At 41.8% G+C, this 23921-nt stretch overlaps 1 protein-coding gene across 5 annotated transcripts in view; it reads right to left on the reverse strand.

Moving 5' to 3' along the window:
- srpk1b (SRSF protein kinase 1b) overlaps nt 1-23921 on the reverse strand; it is a 90859-nt gene that overhangs the window by 31596 nt on the left and 35342 nt on the right. The window contains exon 1 of one of the 5 annotated variants that reach the window (XM_060910354.1): nt 23608-23813. The exons of 2 other annotated variants lie outside the window; for them this stretch is intronic. In XM_060910354.1, the coding sequence (XP_060766337.1) occupies nt 23608-23678 (71 nt within the window). In that variant the 5' untranslated portion in view covers nt 23679-23813. Of the gene's footprint in view, nt 1-12650; nt 12779-23607; nt 23814-23921 lie in introns of those variants that run through there. 2 more of the 5 variants (XM_060910350.1, XM_060910352.1) reach the window with 2 other exon arrangements.

The raw sequence follows: 23921 nt of genomic DNA on the forward strand, positions 1-23921 counted from the left end.
GGCTCCAAAGAAATACACACTAGTAGATGAAATTCAGCAAGTTGATAAATGAACACACCGATCTGAGGAAAAGCCCGGGAGTCACGTTCCTTAGCAACCAGATTGCCCAGCCATCGGTTCCATCCACTGACAGTGTAGCAGCTAGCAGTTTGTAACGGAACGCTGTTGAATATTATAATGGCAGCCAGCAGCTACACTGTCAATCTTACTATCTCTGCTGTCAATGGTTCCATATATCCACCAGGGGGAACCAAATGTTGTATGGTCTGCACAGTACTCGGGTCTATCATTACTACCAGAGTGGATTACCGGAGAGCAACCCCCCCCCAAAAAAAACCTCTTCGGATCTGCACGAATTACACAAGTCGCCCAAAATGCCGGGGAAAAAGCAGAATGCGCCGAAAAGCGCGCCATTTGCATGCCTGATAAGCGGTTATGGATAACGGATGGATCAAATTGTCTGAAACCATTCTACCCCTACTATTTTAATAAAGTCCCTTATAATACCTCATCAGATATTGCACTCTTACCCAATCTCTTACCCACACTCAGGCATAATATTAATGCAAATTACCAAAGGCACTTTGTATCCTTTAGATCAGTGATTCTCAACCGGGGGTCCGCGGACCCCTAGTGGTCCGTGGTGTAATTGCAAGGGGTCCATGAAAATAAAATATCTTTAAAAAAAATAAACATTTTGTTCAAATGTGACTGAGACCTTTATCTAGCTAAACTACAGAGTTGTATAATATATAAAATATAAGATATATAAAATATTTGCAGGAAGCCGATGTGGTAAAACTCATTAACTTGCAAGGTTCCGGTTGGCGCTCAAAATTAAGCTAATGTTACAAACCTCACTACACCACACCCAAGTGACACAAAAACAGAAGTGAGGATGCTTTGCTTTGATAACACACACACACACACCATCTGCCTCTACAGATAAAACCAAGACTTAATTACATAATTATTATATTATTGCTTAATTATATATTATATTCATTGAGATTTCATACTTATGTTTGTTTTTGATCTTGAAGAGTGCATGAAAAATCTGTTTCATTACATTCATATTTCTGAAAGCGACTATATAAAAGTTCTGTTTTGTTACATAATGTTCAGAAGATGAAATCTGTTTCATTACATTCATATTTCTGAAAGCTACTATATAAAAGTTCTGTTTTGTTACATAATGTTCAGAAGATGCTGCATAAAATTTATGCAGATAGGATATTTATGCCATAAATATCCTGTTTTGTTACATATTTCTGGAAACTATGCTGTTGTGTTGTGAATAGAGTGAATAAATGCCATAATGCAATTTAAAATGCAGTTTCTGCTGTTTCTATCAAATTGCACCCTAGCCTCCAGATCGGGTGGGGGTAGCCTGCCCATCCTAAGTGTGACGCAACGCGAGGGCCTCGCAGAGCTTTGAAGTCGCGTTAGCCAGACTAGGGTGGGGAGGGTCCTCAGGGTCGATCAAAAATATGCAGGGGGTCCAGGACCCCAAAAAGGTTGAGAACCACTGCTTTAGATCATTCTGAAAGACATGCATTATCTACAGAATGAACGCATTTCATCATTTATGCCTTACATAACCACCACCATATTATTATTATGCCTGCTGTAATGAGGCTGTAAATTAATAAGAAAACAAAATTATCAAAAACATACTTGCACAGGCTTAACGAGTCCTGCAATGTCTGCACAGTCCTCTAAAAAAGAGAGAGACAATCTATCTTGCCAAATCAAATATGTCTGCTTGAAAAATTAAGTGCCTGAGGCAAGGGAATGAATAATAAATGCAATTGAATATAATAACGGAGGACCCGAATCTCTAAAAATGACACTGAGAAGGAAGAAGAAAAAAAAAAAACACCGTACAAAGACAAAACCCGACAAGGAGAGTCTTTTAAGAAAAATGAGAGCATTTAGTTGCAATTTGCCAAAATAAAGAAAGGGAAAAAAAAAATTTTCAGTTTGCCTCAGGATCATGTTTTTCCACAGCCAGAACCAATTCTGCGCTTCATAAACCAGGCATTATTTGAGTAGACACCATCTGGGTAAAAATGCAAGAACACCAAAGTACACAAGCTCATATTAAACACTAATCTGAATACTTCTGGTGTCGGGTCCAGTGCTGCTGAAGATCAGCATTTAAGACGTGAATATAAACGCTGTCACTGCTCAAAGAACAGGCAAAGTGCACAATGTACGTCGCAAGCCGAGCTGCCATTTCTGCTTAGCTTTTCTCACGTTAATGAGAAGAACTGCTGGTCAGGGTTCATTAGTAAACCCGACCAGCTAGCCGTTGTCATTATTTTTTATATATATATGCACGCGAGCCCTGGCTCATGAATTTATATACCTGATTTGGGTAAGTTACATCTCAACTCGAAAAGACTCGCCCTGTGTTCACACCAACGAGCAACAAATCACTTGTAGTTTCTTCCTGGTGGGTGTGTAGCAACTGCTTCGGTTGTTTGCTGGACTGTACTGCCCAATAAGAAAAATGGTCATGGCCAAAACGTACAGTGCATACATGCCACTTTTGTTTGAAATGCAGGCTAATGAATTTTGATTTACATGTCAAAGGAAATGATCACTGAAAACTAACCGAATTCTCGTCACCATATCAATTCCAGGACAGTGTTTCTGTAATGTTTTTGTGTGTCTAAAGTGGAATAAACAGAGAAAATGCATAATTTATAAGGTTCTCTTTCATTCAACCGGCACAGCCATCATGACGTCAGAATTGCTTCCCATGGGAGCGCGCATGTATACGTTTATGGCGAGACTGAGTGAGATGCTGTAATCTATATAGACTATAAAAACCCTAACTTTTACCATAAGCAAGAAGCCTTAAGTAAAATACTCTCAACAGCATGGAATCCAGCAGTGAAGAGGAAACAGTTATCCCAGTTCAAAAGTAGCGAAGCCATGGGTTTAAAGCAGGGCTTTGAACCGGTTCAAGGAACGAAAACCGGGAACTTTTTCCATTTCACATGGAACAGAAACGAAACCAGAAACTTTATTATTTTTTATGTTCTGGAACAGAAACGCTTATTAAAAATAAGGGTAACCAGTTAATACCGGTTTCTATTTCGTTCCTCAAAGTTTCCGTAGCCTACAAATAAAAAAAAAGTCATTCTTCTCCTGTGCAAGTTTCTATGACCCGCTGGGGTTCACTTCCTGTGTGACGTTCGCTGACTGAATGGAGAGAGCGGGAGGGTGGACTACTATCACGTCTCCACATCTTAAATAAGAGGTAAATATTGCAGTCTATCGTTATTCAAAAACGTCAATTTCAAACACGATATCAATATATTTGTCCACGCTAATGAGAGGCTCGCGAACATTAAAATGACGTTAACCTCTGTTAGCCTATCAATGCATAGGGCCTGACTAGCCTTTGGTAACACACTAAACGAATTATCTTTCATTTTTGGCAATTTTTCTGTTTGTGTAGATGGGAAGACATACTGAGAATCCACATCGCCAACATTTGAAATAATAATTGTTTTGAATTATTTCTTGTCTTATTTAGTGAAGGTTGTAATAGAATTAGCCTACATTTGGCTTAAGCTGGATGAGACAGAGACAATTTTATAGCCATTTGTTAAACAGCTGACAGGGAACGTAATTAACCGTTCCGGGAACGAAATTTTTTTGTTCTAGCCGGTTCGGGAACGTCTATTTAATGGTGGAACCCAAAACCGGAAACGTTTAAATTCTGTTTCTGTTCGGAACGAACCAATAGGAAAAAAATTCTGGTTCAAAGCCCTGGTTTAAAGCTAGACGGCCTTTCGATTTCATAAAATCGGTGAAATTTGGTCATTGAGATGCATGTTTATTTCTGCAATTTCTCAAAAAAACAAATGTACATGAAATCGCTCGCTTCGCACAGTCAAGCAGACAGAGGAAGTCAGTGTGCGCATGCGCAGGTTTACCTTTGACCGTGCACCGACAGTTCCATCATTCTGTCGCTAAACGAACAGCTGATCACACCGAGGTGCTCACTGACCGCCAATATTTATTAGTTTGGTCCTGCGTTTCCTTTCCTTCGTATAGAACATAACGTCTTTTCTTCTTGCTTTCCGTTACTGTAGTCGGTCTTTCACGTTTCATTCGCACACTCACATCCTCCATTTTTTACTCCTGTTTCAAATTTGTATCCCACAATGCCTTGCGCAAATGGGGAAAGCCCACCACGTGATGCATGATGTAGTATCTTGAACTGGATCATGGTGAAGCAGGAAATAAAAAGAGCGGAGAATTTAGGGCCACGTGGCTCTAAATTCATTAATTGTTCTATTAAAAAATAATAGTATAAATCTCGCAGCCTGATTTTGACTTTTCACGGTATCCTTATAGCAGTGCAGATGATATAGTGGCATCCACGTTTTTTTTTTTTGGGGACCGATGCCTCAACTTAGTGCCACTTTGAATTGCATGTCAAAGTGCTTAATTACAAGTAAATTCGTATTTTACGATTCATCTCCTTTAAACTGAAATACAGTCGCCTAGGAGTCGGACACCCTAAATATATTTGTTGCACGGTGAACTGGTATCATTATGCGCAATAGGAACCAAATGAACCACGCAACCTCCTTGGCTAGTTTGATGCCCCAAGAGTGTCGATACATCACAAAAGATATGAAATATCAGCATAATACAGACATCTTTTTAAGTCGGCCTACGGCATTGTGAATTCCTCTGACTGAACTCAGGAATGAGCCGATACGATGACCGAAGACGATGACGTCACCTCAGTGAAATTAATAATCAGAAATGTGCTCATTAGGTATAATCGTTTAGCTGCAGGCTTAATACGTTCTCATGATAAAATTGTGCGAAATTATATCCAGCGTTATGTCAGCTAGTTCGACAAAAGACAATAGTGGAATAGCATAGCAAGCAATAAGCTAACAAATCCAAGTGTTCTACTAGAATATTTTATTACATGCATATTATTATACTTAAGCTGCATACTTTTATCTTTTGTGCATTTCTCCTCTGATTTTTATAAACCGCATTAGTTCTGAACAAAAGTTAGGCGGTAATAGGATTTCTATACTCCCCCTTCCTCGGGCTGCCAGTCGGGAGAGCCGAGGTCAATCTACTTCCTCATCTCGTACTTCTTAGTGGGAGACCAGGAAGTAACCTGCTTGGCTCACAAACTACAGTCTGGACACCACTCTGACAGGTAAACGGACCCACATGGTGACATCACTGATGCGACGTGAAAATGACAGAAAAATGACTGCGCAAATGTCACCATTCAAAATTTTTTTTTTTGCATACATGGCCCGTGTCACTAGATTCACCAATGTTGCTAGATCGTCAAAGCATGCCAAGTGCACTAGTCATGTACTCTCCCCGAAGGCACCAATGATCTCCGCTGCTTCCTTTCAAATTTTTACATCTCTATACACATTTACTGAGGAGGTCATATATAACAAGATGAAACCAGTTAGAGGATTTCTTCCATTTTGGTACATTAAATCATACACAAAAGTCAGACCATGTACTGTACATCCCACAATTGGGATATAGACACACACACACTAAGTAATTTGCACACAAGTCAGAAAACCTCAACTCAAATTCCAATGTCGTGCTGTTCCTTTTGTTACTTGCTGCTGTTGTTGAAATGGCAGCGTACACAGACACGCCTGACATAACCCGTCACATACACCTCACCGGCCACTTTAATAGGAACGTGTTCTTGATTCTAAGATTCCTGTTCTTGGCTGCAGGAGTGGAACCCAACGTGGTGGTCTGCTGTTGCATGCTGAGATGCTTTTCTGCTCACCATGGTTGTAAAGAGTTGCTATATCCTTCCCGGCCAAGCTCAAACCAATCTGGCCATTTTCCTCTGACCTGTCTCATCAACAAGACATTTTTTCCCCCACCCACAAACCTGTCGCTCGCACCATTATGCATAAACTCTAGAAACTGCTGTGTATGAAAACCCCAGATCAGATCAGCGGTTTCTGAAATACTCAAACTAGTCCATCTGACTCAAACCAACATCCATGCCACAGTGAAAGAAAGTCACACTTTGAGATCACAAATTTTTTCCCATTCTGATGTTTGAAGTGAGCACCAACTGAAGCTCTTGATTTGTATCTGCATGATTTGATGCATCAAGGGATCGGCTGATTGGAGAACTGCATCAAACAGCAGGTGGATAGATGGGTGCTCCTAATAAAAAGTGAGTGTAGTTACTAGGGCTGTAACGATATGCGTATCGAAATCGAGATACGCAGAGCCACGATCCGTATCGCGATACAAGAAGGCAGAATCGCGGTACACCCTTTCAAACTTCTCCTCAGCCCAAAAACAGAGGCGCTTCCAAACTTCAATTTATGAATACTTTACTTTTTATTTAAATTACATTTTAAACTTACTTAAATTACTTTTTTTTAATATCTATTAGTAAGTCGTTTTTTCGCCGACCTGCGACAATCTTCTGCGAGTCACGCAACGTCCACACTCGCCACTGGCAGAGCATTCATTTCTTTTAAGCGGTCGACATTCTGGTTGTGACGCGGGGAGCGAATCTGTAAACAAGCAGCTCATTGGCTGGCTAGGTGTGCCACAAGCCAATCACAATCACTTGACCGGAAAGGCATGCAGTGTTGCCAGATTGGGCAGGTTTAGGTGCTTTTTGGCTGGTTTTGAACATATTTTGGGGTGGAAAACGTTAGCAATATCTGGCAACACTGAAGGCATGTCTGCTTGGGCGGAAGCCTTCTGCGGCGGTTACATTTTGACACGCGAGCAATGTTTCACCATAAAAATTCCGTAATTTCCATCTGTTTTCCGCGATCACAGAAAATCATTGGCCCTATGAGAGTGAGACAGTGAGAGAGCCACCCCTATACCCCCCCCCAAAAAAAAATCTTAACGGATTTACACAATTTGGAAAAATGACTTTTTCAGAACCGAAAAAAACAGAGCTTCCGGCTCAACAGTATTATTTTGAGAAATAAAACAATCTTTGGATATACATTTGTTCATTTTTGCATACATATTACTCATTCTCTGCAGTGGTCTGAATTATTTGTTATTAAATAGTTAATGTAAGTAAGTAAATGTTAATAAGTCAAATTTACTATTTTAAAAAAACATTTTTAAAAAAATCGTGGGCGTATCGAATCGTGGGTCAAAAATTGCGATACGAATCGAATCGTGAGTTGGGTGTATCGTTACAGCCCTAGTAGTTACGTCACTTACTAGTAGTCTACATCTACATCAGCTCTGTCGTTTGGAGGGGGGGACCCCAAGTAGCAGGAATTCAAGTTTGAGGTCTCATTAAAGGAGAACTGAAGGCAAATTTATCATCAAAATTCTATTTCTCATTTTACTAAATATAGGAATGCATGTTTGATAGCTATTTTGTCACTGCTATAGCAAGTTATGAGTGTTTGAAACATGCTATGTAATGTATCAGTCCGCATGTCGAAGCGATGGCCGTAAACGAGATTCGTTGAGACCTGTGCGAGACATCTTAGGACGGAAGTAAAACGTACAGCGGAAAAAAGCGACCAACATCTGCCAACGCTGTCAAAAGACGCGCGCGTCCTCTTTCGAATGCTGACGTAATCAAGCCGCAAGTTTTGTTTTTGATAGCAATCAGGAAAGTTTGGGAAAAAAAAGTAGGCAGTAATCGCCATTTAAACTCGTTTTTGTGCAATATTTCGTTTGGAAAACAGTTTTCAAAATGATGGCACGGACACCTGGCTGACGCTTCACGTTTCGAAGTCTCGCACAAGTCTTGTGAGGATCGCGCGGATAAGCGACGCCTGCTGTGGACCAAACGAACTCAATTCAACACGGCTAAAAACCGAATAAGCCGATAAGTATAATATTTAATTGCAATTAGTTGCCAATACAAGTCACGATATAAGGTTACTAAAACTGAAAACGTAATTGAATAACACGTTAATTAAGAAATAAAAGGGCAATTCCATGTAAATGTCAACCTCACCATGCAAGAATAAAGCAACATGTAATACATCAAAACCACTCCCAGAGATCTCACCTAGGCCTGTATTTTACAGATGTGAATAAGTTGAACCAATTTGTCACAAGAATTGTTCCCTTCGCCTTAATATGTCAGTCTTTCTTATAATGTAAACCCCAAGCTAAAATCAACTTTGATCATGTACAATTCTATATTATTGCCACAAGCCACAGAAATGTATGCTAAAATCCACAAAACAGCAAAACAATAGCCATCCTAAATATTATTTAAGAACTTTGATAGTTTTAGCTGATATTTAGAGAGTTTTTCAAAGGGTTATGGTGGTTAAATTGCTGATTTTCTAAACATATGCCATGTCTATTTCAGACGCGTCACATCCATAACGGAATTTCGTCACATCCATAACGCTGACTTTTCCTTCGGAAACTCTGCATGAAATACAAAATATTTTAAACAAAGATTTTTTAATATTCACCTTGGACCCCTCTATCAAATGGATATCTCCATTTCGACATTAGGTTTACAATTTCACAGAGTTTGATAAAAATGTACAGTCACCCAAGAAAAGTGATACTTTTTCTGTCACATCCATAACGCATCTTTTGGCATGCCCTAGATGTACTATGGGAATTGTTCTTGTTCTATCACTTCTCCAGTATGGTACAGCCTTAAAATATGCAACACCTGTTTAAATACTGGGAGACAATAAAACATGCACTGGGTCATTTGTTGCCATTTTGAGTTCAAGTGTCACGTCCATAACGCTGGAATTGCTCAAAACAAGTTTAAAAATGACTTCAGTTCTCCTTTTAATGAAGTGCTACCGATTCAAATGATCTGAGAAAATAAGAAACAAAATCAGTGATGAAAAATGTGACACTCGGCCTTATCTGAAATTCAATTCGCAGGTTTCATAACTTCAGGGGGAAAGGTTTAAGAAAACGGGTGTGCTTCATTTCTTTTTAACGAATGAGCAAAAAGAAAAATGAGGATATGAGGGATTCTTTTCCATCTCGAAGTCATTTCAAGAGCCACATTAATCGGTCTTTAAAACTCAAATAGTTAGTAGTGGAGTCGCATAATAAAACAAAAGGCCAATGAATCCCTGTTGTGATGAAACATCTTACCACACACACACACACCCTTATCTCCAACCAACACAAGGCTCGGATCAGTTTTCTCTCTTGACAGCAGTTACATTCAACCCAGGCACGCAAGGCAATCTGGAAATAAAAGATTCCAGCATCGTCATAATGTCAGTGAGGATACTTTGGTCTCTACTTGACGGGAATACCGCGTTGTCTGGGAAGGCACCGTGGGTGTTTCTATTTTCTACTGTTGGGACAACAGACACTGCTGTGCTTTGCCTAAATTCCTCACATTTCATTAGGGTGAGTGTGACTCACTCCTACATACAGTACAGAAATCAACAGCTTACATAACCTGCCATTTAAAAGGATATTACGATTATTACATTTATACGATTACGAGCACGTTACTGAAAAACATTCCCGTATGTCACATTCACTAACGCACTACTTCTAGATGTTCACTGAAATGGGGAAGTGTCTGACTAATTATAAGCCTTGACTAAAATTCGACTCACTGGTCCAATACGGGATCTTTCTAAGCCCTTCAAAAGCTCTCTCTCTCAAATAAGACGAGGCTCCATCTGAAATAAACGGCTAGTCGCAGCAATGCAGCATGACCCTGTTGCTTAGTAATGATGGTCTTCTATTGCAAATAATTGGCAGCTCTTTTTCCTGAGCTGTGTTTTTAAGTCTTTGCTCAATCTGGCAACGAAGTGGGTGTTGTAGGCGTTTGGAGTCTGGAGGTGTTCGGATTTGGGAGTGAGGTATATAATAGGATGGGAGATGATGAATACTGGTTGGGCACAAGGGAAGAGAGAGAGAGAGAGAGAGCAAGCAAGTATATAAGCATTATCCTTGAATAAAGTGCTTGCAATATACTTTCAGATCCAGTTTTCTCACCAGTGAGTAATAACACAAGTAATTTTCTCAGAAGGTGTTTATTAATTTCCTACAGCAGCAGCTCTGTTTATATTAATTCACTCATTCTAGTACGTTATCATTTCTATGGTCCTAGCTTATGCAACGGCATCTTTGACATGGTGCATATATTGGAAGGAGTCTCCCTTGTCAGCGCTTTGTAGCAGTCAGAGGTCAAGCTGCAAGTTTTCTTACATGGGAAAGTTTTCAGGACAGCTTTGTGATTTCTTGTTAACAAGACGACCTGCTTTTTTTTCTTTGGTCTTATAAACTTCATGAGAGAGGGGAAAACAAAAAAGGCTGGTGAAGGAACGAAGGTTTACCGGTGATGTAACAAGTGAAAACAGGAGCTAACTTGTTTCAGGGACGTTCTACGACTTTAAACCTAACTACAAATATGTTGGAAAATCCTAGTATGTCTCTCTGGTATAAGAGGAATAAAACAACTTGGAAGTGACTCGCACCACACGGCTGTTGATTTAATTTGCCGAAAGTGAATATCGTGAATAACAACAACAACTGAGATGAAGTTGAGGTGATTATTCAACGATATTCACTGAGCCTGAGGTGGATAATTGTTTTAGTATAAATACACAGGCGATTTAAAATCTCATCTCATTATCTCTAGCCGCTTTATCCTTCTACAGGGTTGCAGGCAAGCTGGAGCCTATCCCAGCTGACTATGGGCGAAAGGCGGGGTACACCCTGGACAAGTCGCCAGGTCATCACAGGGCTGACACATAGACACAGACAACCATTCACACTCACATTCACACCTACGGTCAATTTAGAGTCACCAGTTAACCTAACCTGCATGTCTTTGGACTGTGGGGGAAACCGGAGCACCCGGAGGAAACCCACGCGGACACGGGGAGAACATGCAAACTCCACACAGAAAGGCCCTCGCCGACCCCGGGGCTCGAACCCAGGACCTTCTTGCTGTGAGGCGACAGCGCTAACTACTACACCACCGTGCCGCCCGCGATTTAAAATAAATAAATAAATAAATAAATAAATAAATAAATAAATAAAAATCGTATTTTAAACATTATTTTAAGCCTCAAATGCAGCATGCAAGTGTCATAACAGCACAGCGCACACTTGTGTCACTTATCTACGCCGAGTCATGTAAAATACTTTGTTTTGAAATAGATAAAATCACAATCCCACCTTACCTTTGAATTATTTTAGACCAAACTTCCGAGCATCTTTAGTGCTTTTAGGAACAGCAAATCCCCCCCCCAATCATTTGTAATTCTTCACTTTATGGTGACAAAACGATCGGCTACCATTTTGCCGAGTCGCTTGAGGTGATTATCGAGAAATAGTCCAAATTTCTCAACTAATCAGCACGTGCAATTTTCTATAAGTCGCCTGCACATTTATACTAATTTCCGATAACAGCACACCATTTTTTTTTTTTATTCCCTACTTATGTAATGAACAGCAAAACTTTCGTAATGTGTACGCTCCAGCTGAACACTAACAGTGCAGGTACAATGACGATAACTCAACCAAATCAAGTTTTTCTAAAAGAAATCCCATCAAAAATCTTGTAGAGCTGTGCGATTATCGGATGCGTTTTTCTTGTGCTGGAAAAGCGACACTTCTAGTCGTCCGTTCCCCAGAACACTGAGCAAGACCAAAACAAGTGTTCACGTGTGAGCAGGAGGAGCAACATCTGGTTCAGACGGGGTTAAAACCCGAGCTCGATGCGGAGCTCTGCTTTTGCAACTTTGCCAGCCCACATGCACAGGCTGCAAAACACTGACCGTCTGTCACAAACGCATTTACACCTTAGAGCTACGTGCGGCAAATGTAATTCATTACTGTAGAATTTCTTTCAACGTCTTCAGAAAGCGAACAAGTCTTCAGTTCTTGTTCTTACTGCAATGCAGCAACGACGACGTGGGAAAAGAAACGCTTCTCAAAAAAAGAAAGCATTTTTGGGTCGCAAGCCTCCGACTTTTGATGTACGGCAAGAACAAAAGCAGATAGAAATCAAAGCAGAACCTCCGCGACAACCAAGTTCTCACGGACTGACAGTTGAGCGACGTGGAAAATGCAGGTGAAGGCAAAATCAAAAGACTGCTTTAAAAAAATAAATAAATAAAAACCCTAGATGGATGGAAGGATGGAGAGACTTGGGACTGCTCACTGTTGCTAATGGAGGAAATGATGGTGAAGCATAGCGGGGATCCTTCCACCTGCTGTGACAGTCTTCAACATGCACGTTACACATCTTCTCAAAGACGCAATCAGGCTTTACTTGCAGGTTCTTTTTAAATACAGCTTGCATCCTTCAAGAACCCGACTACAAAGTATAAAAGGAAAAAAAAAGTGATTTTTTCTGATTAGGACAAAACTGGGATGACTATTTCAAAGCAAAAAAGAAAGAACGCTTTTCTCCAGCCCATGCGTTCGTCTTTGATAAGGGGTCTCTTTCTTTGCAGTCATCCTCCTGCTCTGCAAAACAGCACTTAGAGTCAGAACAACTGATTTAAAAAAAAAAAAAAAGGGGGGGGGATTCAAAATTCTGAATGACAAACCACATGTGCAGAATCAGTGTTCCAAAAAAAAAAAAGCCCTAAAGAAAACGACAGACAAGCATAGGATCATGTACAAAAATCGAGCTGCACGCTTACCTACAGGATGCTCGGATGCCCATGAGAGACGGAGGTGGCCAAGGCTCGCAGGTGAGAGCCAAAGCCATGAACCAGAGGCTGCAGCTTGTGCGCTCTGCACACTAAGATTTGCCAGCAAGAGGACTCTGACTCTCTCTCTCTCTCTCTCTCTCTCTCTCCCCCCCACCCACTTCACTGTCACACACTCACACAAACATCTTCCTCGCTCTCTCTCTCACTTTCATAATCACATTTTCTGTCTGTGTGCGCCATGCTCTGCTGGCGTCATCCTTCAACGCCCGCCCTTGCTTTCCCTGCCTCGTGTTCTGATTGGCTGGAGCAGCCTGGCACTGCATTGCAGGTTTAAAAAAAAAATTTTTTTTACCACCTCCTTATTTCTCCTTCATAACTGCAGAGAGCTCTCTTTCGGTCCATTGGGTCTCCTTTCTCTGCTGCTTTATTTTCTTTCCATCTTCCTGCCAGTAATATTTTCCCTTTCTAAATTTAGAACTTCTCTTGCTCATCTTCATGTAGTTTGTCTTTCTCATGTGCCGTCTTTTGCTCTCCGTCTCCACGTCACTCTCACTTTAACTGCGCTGTGCTCTGGCTCACAGAAGTGAATCAGACGCTCTTGCTTGGATCGGAGCCGCGTCCCCACTTCGCCTCCTCTGACTGAAACTTATTAGAAATAATCACAGGTAGTGCTCAGCACGACCCCCTAGTGGAAACAAATAGGTAATGCAACACAGTCAAATTCAGCTCCTTTACCACTACAAGTGGTACCAGCACTTTTTTTTTTTTTAAACATCATAATAAATGCTCATGATCTCGCAGACAGAAAATGGGATTTCAGTACCCGGTTCTTGTTTGCACAGTCATGCCTGCAGCTACGCATTTATTCAGAAGTCATAATACAAGTAAGGAATAAAACCAGACCAGGTATGCTGTTACAGGAAAATAATCAAACACCAGGGTGGTGTGGAGTTTGTTACCACACCAAAGGTGATCATTTTTGAATAACTGCACGTCAAAGTGCTTTCCCCCCTGCCCCGATATACTACATCACTTTATAGTTACATTTAATCCAGAAACACATTCAAAGAACAAACAGGATTATCTTTTGTTGGATCACCTTCCATGCAATGTTCTCTTCAGGTTAAGCCGAATAAGGAACAGTTGCGTTTTGTGTTCCCCCAAAGGAGGGGCGTATAGTCCACTTGCATGTGACGTCACAGCCGATCCAGATTGTAAACAGACGCCATCTTGTCGGTCAAACGCCATATTTCCGCCATCGCAATTTACCGACACTGACTTTCGTTGTTTTTCGCCCAAATCTGCAAATATTACCGTGCCACAATGCCGGAGAGTTGTATGGCATATAAATGCCACAACAGGAGAGGTCAGAAATCGGGAAGAAAGTTTCATAGGCTGCCACGGGACCCTGACAGGCGTGCAAAATGGATTGCTGCTATCAGCCGGGCCGATCCAAACAACAAGGCATGGGTACCGACTGGAAAGAACGATCACTGGCGCCTGTGCAGTGACCATTTCATCTCAGGTTCGCCATGCATTTATTCCAGTATATCCATGTGGTATCAGTACTAGTACTCAATACTTAAGTGACTTACCCGTCCAATGAGGATTGTTATTTTCTTGTTTACAAGATGCCACATCTGAGGGGGACTGACAAATCCTGAATTTCTGTAAAGATAACTGTCCAGAGATTTATAAGCACGCAGTGCTTCACCACTGAACAGCGAGGGAAAGTTAATGAGGTAATTATACACATCTGGGTATTCCACCTCTGGCAGTTCAATATCCACTGACACGGTCGTGAAAACTACGTCCGGTAATCGATAAGGGTCACTAATCTGTAGGTCGTTTATTTTAGACACATATCTAGTTATATGTTCATTAGAAAAATGAGCTGTGTAGTCCGTCGGTTGAAATTGATCCATTTTGTATACGAGTGCAACAATATTTAGTTGTGTTGTTGACCGACAAGATGGCGGCTGTTTACATTCCAGCCGGGATTCGGTCACGTGACTGCAAGAGGTCTATACTGGTTTACCTCTGTCCGTCCGTAACACCCTTTTCTCGGCAACCACAAATCATAGCCGCTTGGGACTCTGTACTGCGTATGCCGTTTTCAGTTCTGTCGCACATCAACTTCCTGTTTACCGACTGAAATGTATTTATGAAACATAGCGTGGAGTTACAAAATTTTCCTAACACTTTTCTCAGCAATTACAAATCTCAACGGCTTGATATTTGGTACCGAGCTTCAGCTTGGGGTTCTATATGGTGTTTACCATTTTCAGGTCTGTCACACGTCAACTTCCTGTTTACTGACGATGTATTTACGAAACATCTAGCGTGGATTTTGACGCTATTTCAAGAAGCAAAATGCTATTTCAAAATGACGGTTTACTACGATGCTATTTGAAATCCCCAGGGAGAGACACTGCTCTTTACTTACTCGTTTCAGGGTTAAAGTCAACATTCATAATAAGTGTCCTATTCCTTCGGCTGCTTGCATTCTGATATAAGCAAGAGCGGGGGGGGTACGCAAGTGCAAGTGAGCAGTAGCTCACAGTAGATCTTGTTTGACATAAGTGCAAATCCTTTCCAATTGGAATTACATTAACTAAATGAATGTTAAGAATGCAATAATGTCTATATCTTTTAGTCGGGGCTGCTGGTGTTGGACTGAAACCGGGCACTTTTCTAGAGGAGATCCCTATAATCTTGTTGCTCAAGGACTTAAAGAGGAACAGTACAGCAAATAAAGCATGAAAGTATGCCCTAGTGCTCTGTACGCCCACACCTACTCAAGCCAGATTCTAGAAATAATCCTCACACATGTTCAGGGCTTAAGGCTGACCCGAGTCAAAGAGCCGAAACATTCCCAGACTCTCTTCATTTGCATCCTACAAAAGAAAGACTAAACAGACCACATTTTGATTTGTCTCACAAGCCAGATCTTTCACTTTTCATTGCTTAATATGACCAAGAGCTGCACGGCTTTTGGTCTTCAGAACAGCATGGGTATTTATTCTGCATGATCCTGGATGTATTATACAGCCATGTAGAAGTCATTATATTGTGCAGTTGTTGGTAAATTGTAAACCGCTCTTTCGAGTATCCATCAACAAAACTCACAGTCACGCTCTTGGTACCATCATGTGCATGTCATCATGCTGGAAATGTTCATCCAAGAGTGGATTAACCTTAGCCATGGAGGGACCAACTCGCTCAGCAAAGTCGTTCAGACGTTCTTTAATAAGCATCAAGGACCCTACTCTCTGCCACCTTGGACTTCAGCATTTCTGACCCCTTCAAGTTTAACGTAGAACCAACCCTACTGTGTGTTCACGGTCCCAAGCACAGCCATGTCACAGTGGTTCTCATGGTTAGTCACAGTGTTTGCCATCCATTGTTGTTTACCACCTTCTACCCCGATCAAGTTCTTTACTTGAGCGTTATCATCCATTTTGTGTCCAGCGCCGACTCCCCAAATATTTTGCAGCAACCTCAGTTTCTCTACGCACAAGACAAGACTGCACTGAAAATCTTTTGGCTGTTTCATCCGATACTGCTGTAAACACATCAGGTTGCCACTCAAGTTGCTACAAAAATCAAATCATTGGTTGATTTTCCAGAAATGCTACTTTAACTTGGTTTACACGACACTTTGCAGTAGCTATTAAAAACATAATTTCAGTATACGTGCATTTTCATTAACAGCTTTATCCTGGTCAGGGTCATGATGGATTTGGAGCCTTTCGCAGGAATACCAGGTATAATACAGGAATCCATCCTGGATAAGACTTCAGTCTGTTGAAGGGCACCACACCTGCTCATCATGACCTTTAAAATAAGCAATCCACCTACCAATGTGGTTTTGGGAGATTGGACAACCCTGAGGAAACCCAGACAGACACGAGGTGGACATATGAAACTTTGTGTTTGAACCGTGGACCATTCTGTCCTGTGGGATTCCTCCATAAACTTCATTGAAGCAAGATGCCTGTGAAAATTCAATCATCCAGGTCATAGTAAACTGTGGGTGGTAAAAGAGAGCAACTAAACTTGCTTGAAGATTCTTGAAGACTTTTCACCTCTCACACCCAGCCCCCAGTGACCCACACAAACAAGATGGCTCAACGACACCTTAGGATTGCTTCTCATCCATGAGAGGATAAATACCTGATACTCCCTATTACAGCCCGTCCACACGAGTACGTTTTTGTCGAATCCGCATAAATACTTTATCGTTTCGGCCTCGCATCCAGACGGATCTGGCTTTTTCGAGGTGTGAAACCGGTATTTTTTGAAAACGGGTCCCAGAGTGGGAAAATCCTAAAACGCCGGATAGCCCGGAGTCGTCTGGACGAAGAATGCGGATTTTTTCAGAAACGATGATGTATAAGCCCCGCCTCTCTAACCTTTAACCTCAGCCTCCGCCGCTAGATGCGTCATAACAACAACAATGGTGGACTACAGGCTTCTACCATATAGTTCCACTTCACTGTCGGTCCACACAAAAGACTCTCCTCTTCCTCTCAGAGTTGCGCTGGCCATGACAGCGTATTGGGTGAGGCCGTGTACTCGTGTGGACGGGCCCTTAGTCAGACAGAACTGAAGAAGCCTTTCGGATGAGAGGTGAAACGTCTTCAAGAATCTTCAAGCAAGTCCAGTTGCTCTCATTTACCACCCACAGTTCATTGAGGCAAGTTAGTTTGATGAACTAACTTGGCGAACTCCAAACTATGACTGTCAACTTCTTCACTTGTTCAAATCGGTAAGTGTAGCATTTCAGAGATCTTTATCCATGGGTCACTATAATATTTTCTAGTAGGTTTGGCAAACATCAGTTTTTTGATGCATGTGGCGTTTTCAGATCGGCATACGTGTCCAATAGGGCTGTAACGATACACCCAACTCACGATTTGATACGTATCGCGATTTTTGACCCACGATTCGATACGCCCACGATTTTTTAAAAAATGTTTTTTTAAAAGTAGTAAATTTGACTTAACATTTACTTACTTACATTAACTATTTAATAACAAATAATTCAGACCACTGCAGAGAATGAGTAATATGTATGCAAAAATGAACAAATGTATATCCAAAGATTGTTTTATTTCTCAAAATAATACTGTTGAGCCGGAAGCTCTGTTTTTTTCGGTTCTGAAAAAGTCATTTTTCCAAATCGTGTAAATCCGTTACGATTTTTTTTGGGGGGGTGGCTCTCTCACTGTCTCACTCTCATAGGGCCAATGATTTTCTGTGATCGCGGAAAACAGATGGAAATTACGGAATTTTTATGGTGAAACATTGCTCGCGTGTCAAAATGTAACTGCCGCAGAAGGCTTCCGCCCAAGCAGACATGCCTTCAGTGTTGCCAGATATTGCTAACGTTTTCCACCCCAAAATATGTTCAAAACCAGCCAAAAAGCACCTAAACCTGCCCAATCTGGCAACACTGCATGCCTTTCCGGTCAAGTGATTGTGATTGGCTTGTGGCACACCTAGCCAGCCAATGAGCTGCTTGTTTACAGATTCGCTCCCCGCGTCGCAACCAGAATGGCGACCGCTTAAAAGATATGAATGCTCTGCCAGTGGCGAGTGTGGACGTTGCGTGACTCGCAGAAGATTGTCGCAGGTCGGCGAAAAAACGACTTACTAATAGATATAAAAAAATAAAAGTAATTTAAGTAAGTTTAAAATGTAATTTAAATAAAAAGTAAAGTATTCATAAATTGAAGTTTGGAAGCGCCTCTGTTTTTGGGCTGAGGAAAAGTTTGAAAGGGTGTACCGCGATTCTGCCTTCTTGTATGGCGATACGGATCGTGGCTCTGCGTATCCCGATTTCGATTTGCATATCGTTACAGCCCTAGTGTCCAATATACTTCAGATGTTTTGCATGGATGAAACTCCGCGCAGGGGGGTTCACAACGTTATGTAGGTCATCATTGGAGTACACAAATTGGTATTGTCCCTCTTCCAAATTACATCATCTCCATCCACCTTTCAGCACACTTCCATCTTCCTGATCTGCCCTTCTTTCGGAAGCCAAGCTTGTACTCCATATACCAGGCGAGATCTAACGCATGCTTCAAATATCTTTCTTCTTACTGACATATTGACCTTATTGTCTGTAAGTACTGAATTTAATCTAAAAACCTCACTGAATTTTGCTCTTCACATCTTTTGTTCTATTGAAATAGCTTTTAGATCATTTGATATAAAGCTTTCCCAGGTACGCAAATTCGGTCACGTTCTCGATCCTGTAATCATCTATACTGAAGTGTTTATTTCTTTGCCAGTTCTTCATCAGTGAAAAAACTTGGGTTTTCTTGAAGGATATCAGGCCAAAACATGTGTTGTTGAGCAGTTTCTCAGCTTCTTTCACAGGATATCATCAATACCATGTAATCTTCCGCAGTTTCTTTGCTTTCTATTCAAACACCGGTATAGCATGTCGTATTCAAATTGTATTCAACCATCCAGGAATTCATCAATTGCTTTTGCAGCTACTTTCAGTACATAATCAAAGTAATAGCTGAATATGCTAAGAAACTCTTGTCCACCTTGTCTACAACCAACTAAGACATCAAATTTAGCCTTCATCCCATTAATAGCTGCCGTAGTGCCCTCATACGGTTTTTTGCAGAATTGCTAGCAGATGTTTTACCCCAGTTCTCATTTTCAGAACTTGGAATAAGTTGTTCCTTGGTACATGATCATATGCAGCAGTTAGATCTATATGCACTGTAGGTAAGCATCCACCATACTTTTCGAGGACATCCTTTACCACAAATATTCAAGTGATTCTCACTAAACCCATATTGGGCTTCACTAATGTGCTTCTCGTATGATGTTTTCAGCCTGCCAATGATGATCTTTTCTCTGCTACTACTGGTCACCTGGCCCCTCCTCCTCTCCGCTGCTGCCCAGCCCGCTCAAGACCTGCTGTCTGTCCTGGTTCCCCGTTGGTGGAATGACCCCATTGAGGTCAGAACTGCAGACTCCCTGACCACCTTCAAGCGCAGACTGAAGACTCACCTCTTCAAACTGCACCTCTCCCCTTCTTCCCTGCCCACTGTGTAACTACATTTCAGTCTAGACCAACCCAGCCTGTGTACTGTCGAGCCTGGAGTTAGCAGTTTTGAGTTCTCCATTTAGTTGTACTTTACAGTGGTGTGAAAAAGTGTTTGCCCCCTTCCTGATTTCTTTTTTTTTTTTGCACGTTTGTTTCAGATCAAACAAATGTAAATATTAGACAAAGATAATACCGTACAAGTAAACACAAAATGCAGTTTTTAAATGGTTATTATTAAGGGAAAAAAATCCAAACCTACACGACCCGTGTGAAAAAGTGATTGCCCCCCCCGTTAAAACATAAATTAACTCTGGTTTATCACATCTTTGGAAAGCTGAGTTCAATTTCTCTAGCCACACCCAGGCCTGATTACCGCCACCCCTGTTCTCAATCAAGAAATCACTTAAATAGGACCTGCCTGACAAAAAGAGAAGTAGACCAAAAGATCCTCAAAAGCTAGACATCATGCTGTGATCCAAAGAAATTCAGAAACAAATGAGAAACAAAAGTAATTGGAGATCTATCAGTCTGGAAAAGGTTATAAAGCCATTTCTAAAGCTTTGGGACTCCAGCGAACCACCGTGAGAGCCATTATCCACAAATGGCGACAACATGGAACAGTGGTGAACCTTCCCAGGAGTGGCCGGCCGACCAAAATTACTCCAAGAGCGCAGAGACGACTCATCCAAGAGGTCACAAAAGACCCCACATCATCATTATTATCCAAAGAACTGCAGGCCTCACTTGCCTTAGTTAAGGTCAGTGTTCATGACTCCACCATAAAAAAAGGAAAGAGGGACTGGGTAAAAATGGCCTGCATGGCAGAGTTCCAAGACGAAAACCACTGCTGAGCAAAAAGAACATAAAGCCTCGTCTCAGTTTTGCCAGAAAACATCTTGATCCCCAAAACTTTTGGGAAAATACTCTGTGGACTGACGAGACAAAAGTTGAACTTTTTGGAAGGTGTATGTCCCATTACATCTGGCGTAAAAGTAACACAGCATTTCAGAAAAGGAACATCATACCAACAGTAAAATGTGGTGGTGGTGGTGTGACGGTCTGGGGCTGTTTTGCTGCTTCAGGACCTGGAAGACTTGGTGTGGTAAATGGAACCATGAATTCTGCCGTCTACCAAAAAATCCTGAAAGAGAATGTCCGGCCGTCTGTTTGTGACCTCAAGCTGAAGCGCACTTGGGTTCTGCAGCAGGACAATGATCCAAAACACACCAGCAAGTCTACCTCTGAATGGCTTAAGAAAAACAAAATGAAGGCTTTGGAGTGGCCTAGTCAAAGTCCTGACCTGAATCCGATTGAGATGCTGTGGCATGACCTTAAAAAGGCGGTTCATGCTCGAAAACCCTCCAGTGTGGCTGAATTACAACAATTCTGCAAAGATAAGTGGGCCAAAATTCCTCCACAGCGCTGTAAAAGACTCATTGCCAGTTATCGCAAACGCTTGACTGCAGTTATTGCTGCTAAGGGTGGCCCAACCAGTTATTAGGTTTAGGGGGCAATCACTTTCACACAGGGTCATGTAGGTTTGGATTTTTTTTTTCCCTTAATAATAAGAACCTTCATTTAGGTGGGGTTTACATTAGACCGTATCAGCAGATCATCAGATTAACGTTTTTAAAACGATTAGTGTGCACACAGCAACACCAATACACGATTAGCGTGCACACAGCAACACCAATACACGGATACGCTCGGCTCCGCAGGCATCCTGCGCTCCAAATCACTCTGCCCTGAACAGCGAGTGCACTCTGGAGGGTGCGCACTCCGGCCCTGCGCAGCTCACAGAGCGCGCGAGTGAAGTGCACGAGCAGTGATTCGGGACTGAGCCGCTGTGTGTGTGATCCCAGCGCATATCACTTACCACTTGCAAGTGGAAGGATGGCAAGCCTAAAGACAATCATAACTACACAATGGGCAGTATTTGCATCAGTATTTGCAGTATTTTCATACTTTTATACTCTTTAATGAAAGGTGATACAAGGCGGAAGTCCGCGCCGTTTTTCAGCAGTCGTGTCACATGACCAACGCCAGCGAATCAGGAAGGTCGATGTCACAGTGACGTTGTCCAATGACGACGCCAGCTAGAGCTCAGCACAGCGTATCCGCGTACTCTCAATGTTTACACAGCACCGGACCAGACACGATCTAGATTGAATACGTGGACCCTGGCGGATTCCCGTTTCCCGGCATTTTAATGTAAACGGACAGTGCATCCGCGAAGAAAACGAGACAGATACGGTCTAATGTAAACTTGGCCTTAAAAGCTGCATTTTGTGTTTATTTGCGTTATCTTTGTCTAATATTTAAATTTGTTTGATGATCTGAAACATTTAAGCGTGTCAAACGTAAAAAAAAAAAAAAAAAAAAATCAGGAAGGGGACAAACACCTTCACACCACTGTATATGCTTGGTTGAGTATTGGTATTTCAACAGCATATTACACTCGGTATTGCGGTCACTTGTTCAGTTGGCACTAGAAGTTTCTTATCTAGAAATTCAGCACTTCGTGTACCTGACTTTTGCACTCGCTATCCGTCGATCTGGATAAGAGCGTCTACTAAATGCCACGTAATACAATCTTTGCCAATATTATGCTCATATTGGCTTTGAGAGACCTCGATAATTCACCACTAATTATTTTCTTGATCCTTTCTTGAGGATGCACGTGATGTTTACATGTAGCATACAGCTGGCACCTCAACCATGGTCCAAACCATTGATAGCAATACCAGTATTGCAGTTATTAAATACTTACTTTTGTTATAAAAGTACGGGGTGAACATGTGAAACTTTGCGGAAAGTAAAAGGATCTCAGGATTGAACCATGGTGCTGTGAGCTGGCAGCACTATCTGCTATGAAGTTATACTTCAGTCAGAAAGACTCCCAAAACACACAATGTTGGGTGTAACAAATTCTCAACCTCCCTTATCTTTTTTTTTTTTGTATAACAGCAATTAAAATCATCAACTGTGTGCCAAACACAAGACTGGAGCACACGCTTGGTGCGTCATCATTTATTCTTAAAAAACACACATTCACCACTCTTTACTGTATCGTCTTCCAGTTTGATTAAGTGCAAAAATTCCTGCGTTTCCATTCAGACCTCATCTCCATCAACCCAATCAAGTTTGCTCACCGAAACCAAATATTTGCATGGCACTTTAATTTGGGTAAACACTATAATAAAGCTACCAACAACCCTGGCCTGAGCGAACACGCTCATAAAAACAGGACAGCATGGCATCTGCAGTGTGCACATCTCCCGAAACATCTCCCCATGGCCTTGTTTGGTACGAGCTCTCTGCAGTCGAGCATAGCCCAGTACTGCAGCTGAGGAGGAAGGAATGTGCTTATGTAACGACACAAGCACTTACTGCAAGGCAGTGTGTAGTGTAATGCATGATGGACTTGTGTAGCACTGTGTAGTTTGGATTTTTTGCTTGTTGGTAGCTGTTTATAGGTTTGGTCTGCCATCTATAGTGTATAAAATCTATCGTGAGAAAAAAAAAAAAGTTCAAACCATTACACAAAACACAGCCAAGTTAACAACTTGATATGAACAGCAGCAAGGAAGCAACGGATGAAAATAAGACGGGTACAATCAATAGCGCTAAGGAGGAATCGGCAAAGTCAGACAGTGGAGACATCAGTATTCAGCACCCTGCTCCGTCAGGACACGTACCACCCCCTTACACTCCCGCCACTCAAAACTTAGGAGGTTTGACAAGAGTAGGTCTGCTCATTAAAAATAAACCGGCTCATCAATAAGTCAGTAAACGTCCCAGTCCCGTCGCTGCAGCATTGTCTCTGTTCTCTACCACTTCTACACACACACACACACACACACTTACTTGCACCTGAGTCCACTGGCCAGCTTCACTACAGCTGTGTTGAGTGAAACGATCCAGTCCAAAAGCCACATGGCGTGGGACGAAAAAGTAGAACAAGACGGAGCAGCCAGAGCCTCGTTCTTTTCCTTTTCTGCTTTATGTACTGCTTTATCTCTTCTTTCTTTCTGTCACTCTCTCTCTCTCTCTGTGTGTGTTTGTCACACTGCCTGCCTGCCTGCCTGCTTGCTTCAGCACTACTGAGGCAGAAAACATGAAAATGAAGGGGAGGGAAAGAGGAGGAGAAGGAGATGGAGGTGGTAGCTCGGTGACTTGAG

This window comes from Neoarius graeffei, chromosome 26, assembly GCF_027579695.1.
Source record: "Neoarius graeffei isolate fNeoGra1 chromosome 26, fNeoGra1.pri, whole genome shotgun sequence".
NCBI lineage: Eukaryota > Metazoa > Chordata > Actinopteri > Siluriformes > Ariidae > Neoarius > Neoarius graeffei.